The sequence below is a fragment of the Gossypium raimondii genome, chromosome 5 (assembly GCF_025698545.1).
Source record: "Gossypium raimondii isolate GPD5lz chromosome 5, ASM2569854v1, whole genome shotgun sequence".
Classification (NCBI taxonomy): domain Eukaryota; kingdom Viridiplantae; phylum Streptophyta; class Magnoliopsida; order Malvales; family Malvaceae; genus Gossypium; species Gossypium raimondii.
In genome coordinates, this window is record NC_068569.1 from 8,192,443 (window position 1) to 8,208,491 (window position 16,049).

Genomic DNA, 16,049 nt, shown 5'->3' on the forward strand with positions numbered 1-16,049 from the left:
CATGCTCTGGAATCTCATCTTCTCCTTCACCAACAAAACGTGGTAATCGGAGAGATACGCCCCTCTTTATTTTAACAATAACAACAAGGAACAGCAGTTGCAGCTGAGCTTCTAAACTGATGAGTCCGTGTAGAGTGGACAAGTGAAACCCAAACACTCTTTAAACACTGTATGGCATGTAATACGTAATGTATATCTGTTTACGTGTTTCTTCTTTGTATGGCTTTTTGGTCACTCCAACTCCTTTTTTGCCCTTCTGGCTCTTATTCAAACATATTATTTAGCATTCAGATGTCAAAAATGGGGGATGAGAGTATTTCATCTCATATAAGGTCATTAATTATATTGTTTATTCATCCAATAATTCATTAAGTAGTCAAATATAGCGTTCCATTTTTATTCTTACTATTCAACAAGCTTCTTTTTTTAAGATGAATTTATTCTTGGACGTAAAATAATTATATTTAGTCTAATTTAACAGAATATTCTAAACAAAACCAAAATCTCCAAATGTAGCTGCGGGAGAATGGGGGTAACCTTGACTTTCAACACATTAAAGGACTGCCACAATGAGTCAAAGTCTGCGGTCAAAATTTCTAAAGTTAATACCAGAAGCCCTTTATATTCCCTCCTCCTCTCTCGCAGGCACAGCCAAACCTTAGCAAAAAAAGAAGAAAAACAAAGAAATTCGATCCCAGCGTTGTACAAAGAAAGTAGGAAATATAAGCTGCAAGACATAAACGCCATGTCCTGCTCCCTTGCCCTTGCCAACTCTCCGGCGCTTTCTCCGCCCATGTCTCTTTTCCGTGACAATTCTCCGATCATCTCTCCGTCGCCCGAAGCTTTGAATTTATCGTTGACTCACCTCAAACCTTCGTCGTCTCCTTCTTCCCCTTGTTCGCCTTTTAGGCTTCGCCTTCAAAAGCCTCCGTCCGGGTCTCTATTATCTTCTTCTGTTTCAACGTCAGCGTCTTCATCGGATTCGGGTTCAACTGCGGGTCTTGGTCCACGACCGGCGTCGGCAATATTGAAGAGGAAGAGGCCAACGAGGCTGGATATACCAATGGCCACGACGGCGTTGCATTTTGGGGTTCCGGCGACGCCGTGTGCAGTGATGAGAGAGGTGGAGAGAGAGGGATGTGGATATTCTGTTTATTGTAAAAGGGGAAGGAGAGAGGTTATGGAAGATAGGTTTTCAGCTTCTGTTAAACTTCAAGGAGATTGCAAACAGGTAATCTTATGGTTCTTGATTCGGTTCATATTTAAATTTTAGGACGTTAGAGTTGTTTTATGTTTGGATGAAAGAAACGATATATAGCACAGTTTGAGAATTCGAAATTTTGCGAAGAAACTTAAGCTTGGGGAGAATTTATTAGAATAAAAAGAAAAGCGGTTCTCTTTTTAGAGAGGGGGAGGGCTGAGAATAGTTCGAAGGAAAAAATCCTCATGTTTGTTTATTCTACTTGATTGGTACGAATGTTCCCTTAGTATAATAAGGTTTTAAATAATGAAAAAGAAGGAAGATGGATAGTGTAATTGATTTATTTGGTTTTATATGATAATTGCAGGCATTTTTTGGTGTTTTTGATGGACATGGAGGTGCTAAAGCTGCTGAATTTGCAGCCCTGAAATTGGAGAAGAACATTTTAGATGAAGTTGTTGGGAGAAAAGACGAAACCATGGTAGAGGAAGCTGTCAAAGCAGGTTATTTGAAGACAGATGCTGAGTTTCTAAAGGAAGATGTCACCGGTGGAGCATGCTGTGTGACAGCTTTGATCCAAAATGGAAGCCTTGTTGTATCAAATGCTGGTGATTGTCGCGCTGTTTTGAGCAGGGATGGTGCTGCTGAAGCTCTCACCTCTGATCACCGACCTTCAAGGGAGGATGAAAGAAACAGAATTGAGACTTTGGTGAGTGGTTTCTCAAATAAATCACTCTTGATCTTTTCTTGGTGTATATTGGGACTGTGACTGATGTATTATGTGATGTGTGTTTTTTCAGGGTGGCTATGTGGACTTATGCCGCGGTGTTTGGAGGATTCAGAGTTGCCTAGCCGTCTCCAGAGGGATTGGAGACCATCACCTTAAACAGTGGGTAATAGCTGAGCCAGAGACAAAGATCATTACTATCAAACCTGAATACGAGTTCTTAATATTAGCCTCTGACGGCTTGTGGGATAAGGTAGCTATTGAATTTTACTTTATGCATCTTTCTTTAATATACTTCATATCTTTACTGTCTTTAAGCTGGATGGTTATTCATGTTAATTTAAACAGCTTCTTCCTTTTCCTTTTCCTTTTCCAGGTTAGTAATCAAGAAGCAGTTGACATTGCTCGTCCTTCATGTGTTGGCATCAATAAGCAAAATCCATTGTCTGCATGTAAAAAGCTTGTCAACCTTTCTGTTTCACGAGGCTCATCTGATGATATTAGTGTGATGCTGGTTCAGCTGGGGCAGTTTTGATTTTGCTAGTATCTAAATGGTGGGCAACCAATTAAATTAACTCATAGAATTGACTCTGCCTCCTAGTTTACTGATCGTTTTAGGATGGGAGGAGAAGACGGTTTCTCAATACAAGAGCTATTCGTTTAGAGCTAGTTATTGGAGGTGTTTTGAGACTCAAAAGCGATACCAGATGCAGTCAAGGTGGAAGTTGGGATATTTTTTGGTATGATTTAGACTTTACTGACCATTCTTTGTGGGGATTTTTGTACCCACGGCAGTGACTGTGTTGTAACTTGTTTATATGTGTGATATTTGTTGACCTTGAGTTGTAAATTCAGGATATACTTTATAAACAATTCTCTGATAATTGTTCCTTCTAATGTTATTTGAACTTGTTTGTATCTATTGAGTAAGAACTAGTTCATTAGTTGGAATGATTCTGGGTAATTAGTTGTTGCCAAGCTTGATTCTGAGATTAACTTATAATCTACATTGCCTTCTTCCTGGCCTGTTTTGAAGATCTGACACCGAAGGTGAAAATACTAAGCATTTCGAAGAAGAGCATCATCTATTTTTATATTAGTGAAGCAATAGTAGATAAAGTTGGAGATTGAGCTAACTCAAAACTTGCCTAGTGGGGGATATTAGCTTGGATGGCATGCTTGATAGCCAATTTCTTACGGGTTATAGATTCGAGTATAACGTACTGTTGCTGATGAAGTAGTAATAATGAAGGTTGGTTGGGGAGTTAAGGGTAGAAAGTCAAAAACTAAATCATTTGTCAACCAACTGTATTCTATTATGCTTTTACGCGTTGAATTCATATTCAGAACCGCAATCATGAAGCATCAGAAAATTTAACATGCCAAAAAACCCCACTACACGATGACCAAATCTTCATCACAAAACGGAAAGCAAATGTCCTGATGCCATACAGAAATTTACTAATTATTTCCCCCACTTTAGTTGGTTGGCGTTGGAGAAAGAATCATATTTTCATGTTTTGCAATCAGCTGTCTAAATAGGACCACCTTTCCCTAAATCTGACCCACAAAGAGCACATGAGAAAAAGACCATATGTACAATTGCTTTTGTTACTTTTTCAATTTTCATACACCACGCATGTTCGCAGTCTTTCGCGCAACTTGGGTTGTTTGTTTGTTGGCTTGCATCATGTATCCATGTTCTTTGTTTTGAGCCTTCAAAACATATTGATGTGTTTCTACGCCAAATCACATGCAATGTGTTTGACCAGTTCTGCTACATTTTTCTCCTTGTCCTCGAGGATTCTTAATCTCTGCTCATGGTCGACCAAAGTAGCTAAATCCTAAGGATCAAAGGATAACAAAATCCATTACTGCTTTGACTTTGGTAGAACTAGAAACAAGCTCGCATTACAACAGTGAGCACCACAAATTAACCAAACTCCCCCAATCGCATGAGAAGCTTAACAATGAATATGAACATGAAGGAAAGTATCTGTTTATGTGATGTGTAACAACTGGCGATTGGAATTTGTATTTGGTTATGCATGAATCTCAAGGAAAAAGAGAGGCGAGGCGACATCAAATTGGGGGGAAATGAGATTTGCAAGTTGGTCGCACAGAATGGAAGAGTTAGGTGTTCATTCACGTCGAGACTGTCGACCACCCGATATAAGTTTTGCCCTTTTTTTCTTTTTTTGTCTTGCTTTGTCACGACAAATATTAACAGCCTTGCAACAAACCCCGCGCCTTTTCTGACTAGACAACAAACTTAGTCGGCTATTTGTTTCATAAGTAGTGCTGCAGACATTCAACTTTTCATCAATTGAATTTAACATTAGATATTTCATTGCTACCTGGTAAACAGTGACGTTGTATTAATTGGAGTACAGGTTCTCACGACTTTGATTGATTAATAAGGGGTGTCTAACTTAGGATTAGAGTCAGTAAGTAGAAATAAAAGTTTACCCAAAATGTTGCAAATTTAAAAGAAGTTTTGGTAATATTATGAACATGAATGATGAAGATACAGGATGCTATCTAGTTCTCCCAATACACCATTGAACCACAAAATTAAAGGCCCTGTTGTAAATATTGTTCTTTTTTTTTTAGGGGGATAATGGTGGGCAACCCTTTCTTTCTTCCATTCCTTGAGTTTTTTTGTAGATTCAGATTTACGTGGACAACAATTGCTGGCTTTTTCCCTTCAAGTAAGGAAATTGTTCTAGCTTATCCAAAATTCGATGCCCTCGTTTATAGCCGGATTATAGTGCAATATTACTGTGCAGCCTTTTTGTATGCGATGATTGATGACAGATATAAACTGTTAATTTACTAACAAGCATCAGAAGACATGGCATATCCTCAGGCCCACTGACTTTGACAATTAAGTCAAGAGAATCAAAAAGAAAAAGGAAGAGGCACCTCCCTTGATGGCTGGCAGATGCTATTCATTTACATACACTTGGAAACATGAAATCAACACTGCAGGGCACAAGCATGATCTACCGATGAGATCGCTTCTCACTACCATGAAAAATAGTCTGAAAGCTAAGACTTTACTAAACCATCTAATTAGTGGGAAGACAACGCGTATCCGCAATTTTGAGCGTGATTGTCTACTAAAATGACCCGAATCAGTATTAGTAGAAAGAAAGAGTTGAGCTTCATTGCCTAGACATAAAGGTTATCCCTTTTATTGTAATAATGATAATGATATGGTCATAAAATCTTATCCTATCCCACTTGATCCTTTATTTATCCAATTGATTCATTTATTGGAGGCTGCTGGTTTACGCACGCACGTCAAGTCAACATAATTCTACTCAAACTCTCCCTGCAACACAACAGCCTCAAAGTTCTTTCTGACTGTGACGTGTACCTTCTGGCCACCAACTTGGCAGTTGGCACCTCTCTAAAAAATAATTCCATGGTTTTTTACCCTTCTAAATTCTACTCCCTTACTTCTCAACCACGTCTAACTTGGTCCATAATCTTCCATCTTTTTTAGCTTAGCTACTCGATTTCTTAGGTAGAGATAATGTAGTGGCAATAGTCCCCTGTTTTAGGCAAATTGAATGGTATGCTGAAGTTTCTTATTACAATTTGTAAATCCATTACGTTGATGTTTGTGGATTTTGTTAACCAACACTTTCAAATACAAAATACTTGGACATAAATACTAGGGACACGTTTTAAGTGAGTGATTTTGGGTTTGGAAATATTCTATTGCTCACCTACAATTTTGCTCTCCATGAACCGTGTAAGCTATAACCATGACAACCACATGTCAAAAAACACCAAACCCCGACAGCACGACCAATCAAATGGCATTGGCAAGAACCAATCTTGCAAGTAAAAAACCCATTCCCAATCAGATCAACGGTTTTCATCAACTCCACGTGGCCGAGGTTAAGCATAAAACCCAGGATCTTCCTCCACGCCTCCATTCTTCCCTCTTTTTCTTTTACGTCAAATGGCATGCCTTTCTTGTTTCTAGCTCTAAAAAATAAATCGTGCCATTATCAAACCGTTTTCCGAATTATCCATTGACAATATCCACGTAAGACTAAATATAAGACGTATATAAATACCCATTTGGACCCTCAAGAAACACAAGCCAAAAAGGAACATAAACGGAAGAAAGAAAAAATAAAGAAAAAGAGAGAGAGCTTTGAGTTTCAGAGATGGAGAGAAAGAGAAATAACCAGAAAGTTTCTTGGACTAGAGGGAAGTGTTTAGGCAAAGGCTCTTTTGGAACTGCAACATTGGCAACCAATGAATCCAACGGTGCCGTTTTCGCGGTTAAGTCCGTCGATTTGGCAACGTGTCTTCCTAGCCAGTTGGAGTCTTTGGAGAACGAAATTAGGATCCTCCGTTCGCTTTCCTCTCCATATGTCGTTGAGTATCTCGGCGATGATGTGACCAGGAATGAGTCCCCGACGACGTCTTACCGGAATCTTCACATGGAGTACATGGCAGGTGGTACCGTTGCGGACGAAGCGATTGTTAAGTCCCGGTTGGCTGACGTGGAGGAGAAGATTTTGCGGTGGCACACGCGGTGCTTAGTTTCGGCTTTGAAGTACGTACACAGTGAAGGCATTGTTCACTGCGATGTAAAAGGGAAAAATGTTCTGGTGGGCCATGATTTAACATCCGTAAAGCTCGCGGATTTCGGCTCAGCAATGGTTGAGATTAAAAATGAAAGCTCGGGTGACAGGTGTAGGTCCGAGATATGGCCACGTGGAAGCCCTCTCTGGATGGCTCCGGAGGTGATTCGCGGTGAGTATCAAGGACAGGAGAGTGATGTTTGGTCTTTAGGCTGCACCATCATCGAGATGGTCACCGGGAAGCCAGCTTGGAAGGATCAAGGCTTCGATTCACTAAATCGAATTGCTAATTCAGAGGAATTGCCAGAATTTCCAGCTCAGCTATCTGAACTAGGTAAGGATTTCGTGGAGAAGTGTTTGAGAAGGGATCAGAATCAAAGGTGGAGTTGCGATCAGCTGCTGCAGCATCCATTTGTAGCATCAGCTTCAGCGCCTATTATGATCGGGGAATCATCTCCCCGCTGTGTGCTCGATTTCACCAGCACCCATTTCGAAAAGGCCGAAGATACGGAGAGTTTTGAAGCTTCGGCGAGGGAAAGGATTGGTGAATTAGCGACGGAAGGAGGGGCAATTTGGGAATCAGATCGATGGGTGGCGATAAGGGGTTACCCTCCTGAATCAGGTGCAATCTGTGATGAAGGGACAATCACGGAATATCCGGACTCGATGAGAACAGAGAAGGAAACGGAAGAGACTAGTTCGGTATATTCGGGTTCGATGGGGATTACTCAAGGAATTGGAAGCACGGGTTTGGTATTGTTCGATTGTTTTGATAACACCGTTGTGTGGCAAAGTAGTAATTACGAGAGTGTGAAAGGGCTAAAATGGTCGTCAAGTAGTGCACCATGTTGCGATTCTTTGGCTGGTTCGTGCTGTCGGGATACGTCAGAAAAGGTGGAGTTAACGGCGGAGAAGGAAAAGTTGAGAGTCCACAGATTTTGTAATTTATTATTACAACTATTCTTGTGTATTTTAAGAATATTCAGATACAGCATAAGGATGTTTTCTAATTACTCCTTCGCTACTATATTCTTTACATTTCATTCTCAGCCTCAAATTTTTTTTGGTCATGCGATCCCCATCGTTTCTTTTTCACCCTCACATCAAACCTTGTTTGAAAGTAAAAAGTTATTCTAAAATTTCTCGGTCAGTCATCACAAAGAAAGGCATTGCACAAAATGGAAAAGCTTTGTCATAGGCCACTAATATCATTGATGCCACACATTCTTTGAACAACATTAAGGGTGTTGGAAGCTTGAAATTTTAGTCTCAATTTCTACTTTCATTGGGACTTTGTTTATCAAGAAATAGAAATATACTAGTACTATTTTGCTTTTGGAAAGGATAAGTATAATACGGTAGCAATTTGAGGATATTGTTGGAGACTATTATCTTTTTTGCACCGAAAGGGGCATCCAAGTCCTCTCCCTCTTCTACTTGTCTCCTAGTATTAACTATTATGGTGCTGATTTGTTGACCATTGGCCGTAGGGAAAAGGCACACCACAAGATTGGGTCGGTTCAACGCACAAGTTGCTGTGTGAGTGTGGGAATGGATAAACTTTCTATTTAACCTCAATCTACACTTCTTATCCTTTTAAGTTATATATGCTTAGATGACGGGAAACAGAGATTTATAGAAACCATATATAATTAAGACCTATTAGTCGATTAAGAAATGAAAGAGCCTGATTCCCTGCTCTTCCCGGTAAAATGAAAATTTTATGTTTTAACTCCTCCTTTAAAATTCAATTATTTATAAATTAAAAGTTATAAAATTTTAGACTTACAATGATATTTACATTTTGATTTTTTTTAAATAATAATTTATCTTTTATTCTTCCAAAAAACAAATTTGTCTTCTCGATCATGAATCTGGGTTCATAGTACCTGTCAAGTCTTTGGGTAGTTTTCGGACTCCAATATTATACTTTGTCAACAAACAACAAGGGAACTTCCAGATATGAAATGGCAACTAGTTTATTATCGTACCATGTTTGATTCTTTTCCTTTCTTGTTCTGATGTTTTGTTGGCATCCAACATTTTTTTTAATATTTTATGAAAATTAAAAATGTTAGTTGAATTAAATAATATTGTTAAACTTTTTCATTAAAGTATTATTTTGAAAATAATCAGTTTAATAATTGATATTCCTGAGAAATCGATATTTCAATTATATATATATCACCAAATTTACCCTCATAAAAAAAATATTAGTGTTTCTGCAACAAGGGTCAAAGTTATGAATTAAAATATAATAATTAAAAGGTTAAAATTTGTTGACTTGACAAAGAATGAACATGCTAAATTGATAAATTTTACAGAAATTATCAATGAAAATAATGATTAAACTAAGATTTTAAATCGAAAAAATGTAAAAGTATTTAATTTTTAAATTTTAAAGTAAATGAATCAAAGCCCATTCACTGATTAGTATGTGACATTTTTTGTTGACTATTGACTAAAGTTTAGGGATTGAAAGTTTTGAGTAATTATAAAGAGGTTCTAAACTTTAGTCAAAAGTCAATAAAAATATCATGTAAATATGCTAATATATGCTATATCAATAATTCGTTAAAATAAATGAAAATTTTGATATCCATAATTAATTCACATAATTATTTTATTTAAAGTGACTAAATTAAATAGGATAAACTCTGTATTAAAATCATGAATATAATTACACATATTTTAAGCGGTTAAAAAGGAAAAGGAACGCGCAGAATTGAAGAAGGTGTTAGTGCATGAGCGTAAGACCCAAATAAAATTCTTTATGTTGATAAAAGATAAAGAAGGTTCTTTAAGCATGAAATTTTGGATTATTTGTTTATTTTATAACAAGTATACTATCGCATTCACATTAAAAGAAATGTTATAAGTTTAATCATCATTAATGTGAAACATGCTTTTTTATTATTTATTATTGACATGAAATTTTCCTAATATATATTTCGTTTTCATTCTTAGAATAATATTTTTAGGGATGACCGAGTATAATCCATCGATCAAAGAGTTTAATGGTCAAAACATTTGAAGAAAAACTTCAACCATAATCATAAAATTTGTTAATATCATACCCTAAATCTAATGTAACTCATTAATAATTAATCTAGTTAAAATTAGTCACACTATTATGCTAAAATTTGATTAGAGCAGTGGTAAGAGCTTTCGTCTATTATGATACAAAGAGGATAAAATATGCTTCAAGTTTTTGTATTCTTTGTACAGTTGAGATTTAGTTCTTTTCTTTTATTTTTAATAATTTAGTCTATCTATTTTAAGATTTCAAATTCATGTTCAATTGTTGATATCATTAAGATTTTTTGCTAGATACTTAAATTTATTGATGTGACATTTTAAAAATAAAAAGAAAATCCTCACTTAGTAATTATGTAACAAAAAATAACATTATAATAAATCTGAATTTAACAGAATAATTAATTTTAATGGTGCTAAAATTTGAAGACTAAATCCTTAGAATAAAAATAATGAAGCTAAATTTCAAAATTTAAAACATCTTTTAACCTAAAAAATTATCCAAAATATTTAATGAGACCTAATTCTTTAAATTCACAATGGAATAAGATCCATTAAATACGAGGCAGATTACACAAAATCTAGAGAGCCATCTAATACTGTTAGGGAAGCCTATTTTACAAAAGCCCAATTCGGTCCATATTGTTCTGTAAGTCCGATTAACTTATTTTCATCAAGGCAATCAAACTGTGGGGACTATATGTTGTTATTATTTGGCTTAATTTAATAACCAACCCTCAAACTATACAATTTTTCTAATTAAGTATTTAGATTTATTTTTGTCAAACCATATACTTAATCTATAATTTTGTAACCAATATGACCCTACTGTTATCTTTGTTAAAAAAACACTTCAATCAGAACTCCCCACGTGTAATTTTTTTCGATATAATCATTTACATGAAATTAGAAATATATATTAAAATTAAATTATTTTTTATTTTCGTTCTCTCTCTCCATCACTCTTCTTCAAACGCACATGTCTTTTTTCATTTCTACCCTCTTCCCCCAAATTTTCATATTCTTCTTTTCTTTTTCATCAAATTCAAGGTTTTTCACATTCTCCTTCAGCAACAAATTTTATTTTGTTATTTTTTTTTCTATTTTTACATTTACTCTAAATCCCCTCCACTTCTATTTTTACTTATGCGAATAAAGAGAGAAGTGAACATGAAAGGATGGAAGATGGAAGGGGAAAGGAGAAAAATATAATATTAAATAATAATCTAATATTATTATTCCTAATAAAACTAATATATATGTCCGCATTTGTAAATTTCACTCTTGCAAGTAGCCCCAAAAATTTCCTCCTCATTTAAATTGGGAACTGATTTGTTTAAATAGTATATTAAGTATTCATATATTTGGGAAAATTATGAATACCAGAAATTCTTATCACATTTGTGTGCTCGTAAAAATTACGGATTTAGAAATCAAATGTGTGTTTAAAATAACATATAATATTATTCTAAAAATAACATACAAAAAATAATAAAACGTATAGTTTAAAACTAATTAATCATAACAACACATGAAATAATATAGAAAACAAATTAAAATGAATTTTTCGTTGAGTACTAAAATTAAGATATCGTCAATATAATAATTAGAGTGTGTTCAAATTTCACTTTAGGCATGTTTTTAATAATATTTTTAAAAGTAAAAGAAATAAAACTAAAATACCCTCGAATAATGTAATTTATTCTAATTACGAAAGATATTTTATAATTTTTCTAACCAAATGAATACTTGATTAACTCGTGACACCAACTTAATTAAAATATTTATTAATAATATATATTTTAAATATTTGAACCAAATTAAATTCCAATATAAAATCTATAGTTTATTTTCATTAGGTTAGCTAAAACTATTCTTTCCTATATCAACCATTGAAATACATGTTTTGATATATCCATGGACTCAAAATAACTTACGAAAGCTAGTAAAGTTTGTATTAATTATTAAAATTATATACATTTACCATATTTATATGTATGCTGTCATAATAATTTGTGTATGATTTGAAAAGAAGGTGACAATGAGTATAACAAAACAAATATAAATTTTTAAAAATATATTTTTCCTCGGTTTTTTTAATTTTTATTGATGAATTCAATTGAATCATTTATTTATAATTTATTTATGTTGTTTCTCGATTTCTTTCAATAATTTTAAAATGCTATTTTTTCTTTCAACTATTTTCAAATTAAATTAATTATTATTTAATCATGTAAATTTATAAATTAAGTAGTCGTAAAAACCCTGACTAATATACATTCTGCGTAAACCTCACGCCTCCAACAGATAAAACAAGCACTACTTCCCTCACACTCGCTCTTCCGTACTCCTCGTTTTATAAAAACCCTAAACCGCCTGATATTTATCTCTTACAACGAAAAACCCCAAACGCCTCACTCTTAAGAAAAAAACAGTTATGGCAAGCAAAGAACCCGAACACGAGCACAGAGAAGATCAAGAAGCTCCTGCCGCCGAGGATGAAGACACTGGAGCTCAAGTCGCCCCTATTGTCAAGTTAGAGGAAGTCGCTGTCAGTACAGGCGAGGAAAACGAAGATCCGATCCTTGATCTGTAAGTATTCTATTTTTTTCTATTATTTCCGATTCAAATATTCGTTGTTTTATCTAGATATCCGAATGATACGAATATGTATAATTTTATTTACTAGGAAGTCGAAGCTGTATCGATTTGATAAAGAAGGGAATCAATGGAAAGAGAGAGGTGCTGGTACTGTGAAGCTGTTGAAGCACAAAGAGACTGGAAAAGTTCGCCTTGTTATGAGGCAATCTAAGACTCTCAAGATCTGCGCCAATCATCTAGGTATATTCCATTCTTTCTTTTTCTCCTCAGTTCCATTTATGCTTACTTATTTTAATTTCTGATTTCATAATCTGTAAATTATATATATGTTTCTGCAGTGTTGCCGACAATGACGGTGCAAGAGCACGCTGGGAATGATAAATCTTGCTTATGGCACGCCTCTGATTATGCAGATGGTGAATTGAAAGATGAACTTTTCTGCATTCGTTTTGCATCAGTGGAAAGTAAGTATATTTTACTCTCGATAACTTTGCTACTTCTCTATATGAAATTGAATCAATGTTATTTCAATTCTTTATTTAAACTGCGATCTGGACCGGCACATTAGGGCTTAGTATCTAAACAGAATTTCATAGAGTGGACTAGTCGAGCATTGGTATTTTCTTTAAGTAGTTAGGGACTAGCATTTCATTTTCTAGTTCTGACATTTTACTTAAATTTTCTTCTGCTAGGAACTGTTTGAACTGAAATTTCAATTTTTGTCATTCTGTACGAGCTACTATCAGTTTCAAATAAGTGTTAGGTTAAAAATGATTATATTTACTAAATTATAGCATGAAGTGGCAAACAACTTCCGCACTTAAATGTTGAGTATGGCTATAGTCCTCTTTCCTTAAGGCTTTGCAATTGAGGGGTGGAAAACTAGAAGGATGGAAAATATAAAATTTCTTTCCATAGGTGTGCTTGGTAGGAAAGATGGGAAAATAGAAGAAAAAGCAATTTTCATTCCCTCCATTGCTTAGTAGAGTTGAAAAGTGAAAGGAAAGAAAAGAAAACAATTGAAAAATATATAATTTGAACTAACATACACTTATTTCCCATTTTCTCTCCTCTCATTCCAATTTGGAAGGATTGGTTTTTATCCATTAGGATGGAAAATGATCACCCTCTATCTTCTTTCCTCTCACTTTTCTTCCCAACCAAGCACACTCAAAATTTATTTTCTTTCCACTTTTTCACCCAACCAAGCACGCCCTAAAATTTGCAGTTGACTTCAGTTTTTTTCTTTTCACCCTGCTTGGGTAGCCCATGTTGACTTTGAAGGAAACATGTTAACTTCAGTGTTTTTCTTGGGTTCGATATTTCCATTCTTGGAGAACAAATAAGATGTTATGAGGTTAAATATAAATTCATATTGCTGACAATTGTCATTTGAATAAGATATATTCTCTAGGATGTCCAATTGAATAAATTTAAAATTTAACTGTTGCTTGTGTATGAGTGATATGCTTTGGATGATTTTTTTGAACTCTTGAACTCTTGCTGTAATTCTGCATGATTGAATGCTTGAGCCGAATATATAAGTCTTTTAGTCATGTTAAAATTAGTTTTATGTATTATTTGTTTCTTTAATGTAATAACTAGGCTTGAGAGTTTGTGATATGCCATGAAAAATGTTTGGTTGGAAATGTTAGAATTGTCTTTTATTGGTTCTTTTGTGTGGAAAGTGTTCAGAGAATATCAGTTACAGTTAAAAGAGATGGGTTTAGATTGTGGTTATATATATATGACTTGCGATGGTTTTTTAATCTGGCTTCTTTTTTGTTTTATGAGGGAATAAAGTTTTCTGGTTTTTACTGATTTTACATTTAAAAAAAATAGATTGCAAAACCTTTATGCAAATGTTCCAAGAAGTTGCTGAATCACAAAAACCAAAAGAGGAAAACAAGGATGCATCTGATGCTGCTGGACAACTTGAGAAGTTGAGCTTTCAAGAGAAAGCTGGAGAGGAGAAGGCTGTTGCTAAGCAGGAAGAGAAGGAAACAAAAGTGGATACAGAAAAAGCAGATACAGAGAAGAAAGATGGGGAGCCAGCTTCCTCCACTTGAAAAGAGTTTGGCTCTGTTCTTCATGCCATTGGCTTTTGGCGAATATGGTGAGATTAGTCAGCTGATCAACCTCCTCACCCATGTCTAGGATATTTCTACGGGTGAAATTAGATGGGTAGTCTATGGGTTGGAATGGTCGAGGTCGTTTGTGCCCTTAGGTTTGGGTGTTTGTCAAGGGTTGGTCTACCCCGAGTCATGTCAGTTATGTTTGCATGGTTAGAGTTGCGTTTGGGATTTGAGTAGTGTCAGACATGGTTCATTTGATTGCGTTTTTCCTGGCAGTAACCACTGTGTTGAAGTTATCTTGCTGCTCAGCCCATGCATTGAAAGAGTTCTTGTTATAGACAAGCTTTTTTTTTTTTTTTACTTGGGGTTTAAATTTTTTTGTATTTGGTATCTTTATGTTTCAAGGGAAGAAGGTTTGGGTGAAAAGGAAGTTGGTTTTGCCAGATTTGGCTATATAATTCAGATATGCTAGTTTTAACTGAGCGCCCATTCTATTTCTATGGTAGTAAGAAATGATTCCATAAAGGCAAAATTTTTAATGAAAGCAATTATCTGTTTTATGTGGTATGATCGTTGATGCTTGTAAAAGCGATGTCGGTAAGGGACTTGGCTTATACGTTGTTAGAAAATCGCATGCCATGTGTAGACGTGGCAACATCATAAAGGCAAGGCGAGGGAAAAGCAGGGAAAGCATGGCGCATTTCTGGGAGCAAATGCCCGTGCATTTGGAAACAAGGTGAGAGATTGCAATTTAAATATTCGGGTGAAGGGAGGGAATGACAGGTAAACTAAGAAAATAACATAAACCCCGAGATTTACAGATTTTGTGCAAATTTTAGTTTCAATAACAAGTAATAGATGGACATATTCTTGTGAAAACCTTCTCATCGCGACTTTATTCCACGGTCTTTAAATATGTATCTTCTTTTGTTCCATTTTACCCCGAGATTGATAAAAGAATCCATCCGGTTGATTATTTCATGCATTTGGTATTTACTCCTTTTAGATAGTTCATTGAGGCTGTTTCCAATTTCCAAATGAGAATTGCTTCGACTTCATTATCAAATTGATTTTAATTTTTGAGTATGATGATTTTGTACACATGATTCCTTAAGAATCTGCGAAATCTGCCACATCACACTCACATTAAGCTTGGTTAGATGGAAAGAGGTCGGAAAAAAAATTGAAGGCGTAAGAAATTAGAAAGTAAAAAATGAGTTCTCGTTTGGTGTGTTGTCAGGAAAGATGAAAAGATTGAATGAAATTTTTATTTGTTTTCTCATTCACTCCTTGACATGGTTGAAAAGGAGAGGAAGAAAACGAAAAGTTAAAAATATATCTGATTTTGAATATTTATGCTACAAAAAAAAAAAATACCCATCTTTTCTATTTAATTTTTCTTGTATGCGCTTGTCTAAATGTCTAAATTAAAGTAAAAATTTCAATATTGCTTATATAAAAGCAACTTTTTTAATGTGTTGATGCATTTTATTTTATTTCGTAGTATAAAATCACATGGATGTTTAAGTTTTGAAATAAAATACATAGTAAATACGATACTATTTTTAAAAATAAAACATAAAATTTTGGAAAATCTTAGATTTAAGCTCTCTCAAAAAGTTTATTCCGTATATGATTAGGTTTAAAAGTTTGTGTCTTATATAAGCAATCCATAAAAGATATTGATTCTAATACGTATTCATAGCAAGGATAAAACTATATGCAGGGGGCAAGGAGTGCCCTTGACCCTTGAAAAAAAGATTGTTTAAATAATTTTTTTAGTTTTGAAGAAGTCAGAA

At 34.8% G+C, this 16,049-nt stretch overlaps 3 protein-coding genes across 3 annotated transcripts; all 3 read left to right on the forward strand.

Moving 5' to 3' along the window:
* Positions 1-511: 511 nt before the first annotated feature.
* Positions 512-2,825, forward strand: LOC105767796 (probable protein phosphatase 2C 25). The gene is made up of 4 exons (XM_012587360.2): positions 512-1,231; positions 1,569-1,910; positions 2,002-2,181; positions 2,305-2,825. The coding sequence occupies exons 1-4, from the start codon at positions 527-529 to the stop codon at positions 2,461-2,463; spliced, it is 1,386 nt and encodes a 461-aa protein (XP_012442814.2). The 5' UTR covers positions 512-526; the 3' UTR covers positions 2,464-2,825.
* A 2,717-nt stretch (positions 2,826-5,542) lies between these two features.
* LOC105767795 (mitogen-activated protein kinase kinase kinase 18) lies at positions 5,543-8,332 on the forward strand. Its single transcript, XM_012587359.2, has one exon. The coding sequence runs from the start codon at positions 6,116-6,118 to the stop codon at positions 7,673-7,675; it is 1,560 nt and encodes a 519-aa protein (XP_012442813.1). The 5' UTR covers positions 5,543-6,115; the 3' UTR covers positions 7,676-8,332.
* Positions 8,333-11,904: 3,572 nt separating this feature from the next.
* LOC105767801 (ran-binding protein 1 homolog a) lies at positions 11,905-14,728 on the forward strand. Its single transcript, XM_012587370.2, has 4 exons — positions 11,905-12,166; positions 12,264-12,415; positions 12,514-12,639; positions 14,018-14,728. The coding sequence occupies exons 1-4, from the start codon at positions 12,012-12,014 to the stop codon at positions 14,242-14,244; spliced, it is 660 nt and encodes a 219-aa protein (XP_012442824.1). The 5' UTR covers positions 11,905-12,011; the 3' UTR covers positions 14,245-14,728.
* Positions 14,729-16,049: the final 1,321 nt, after the last annotated feature.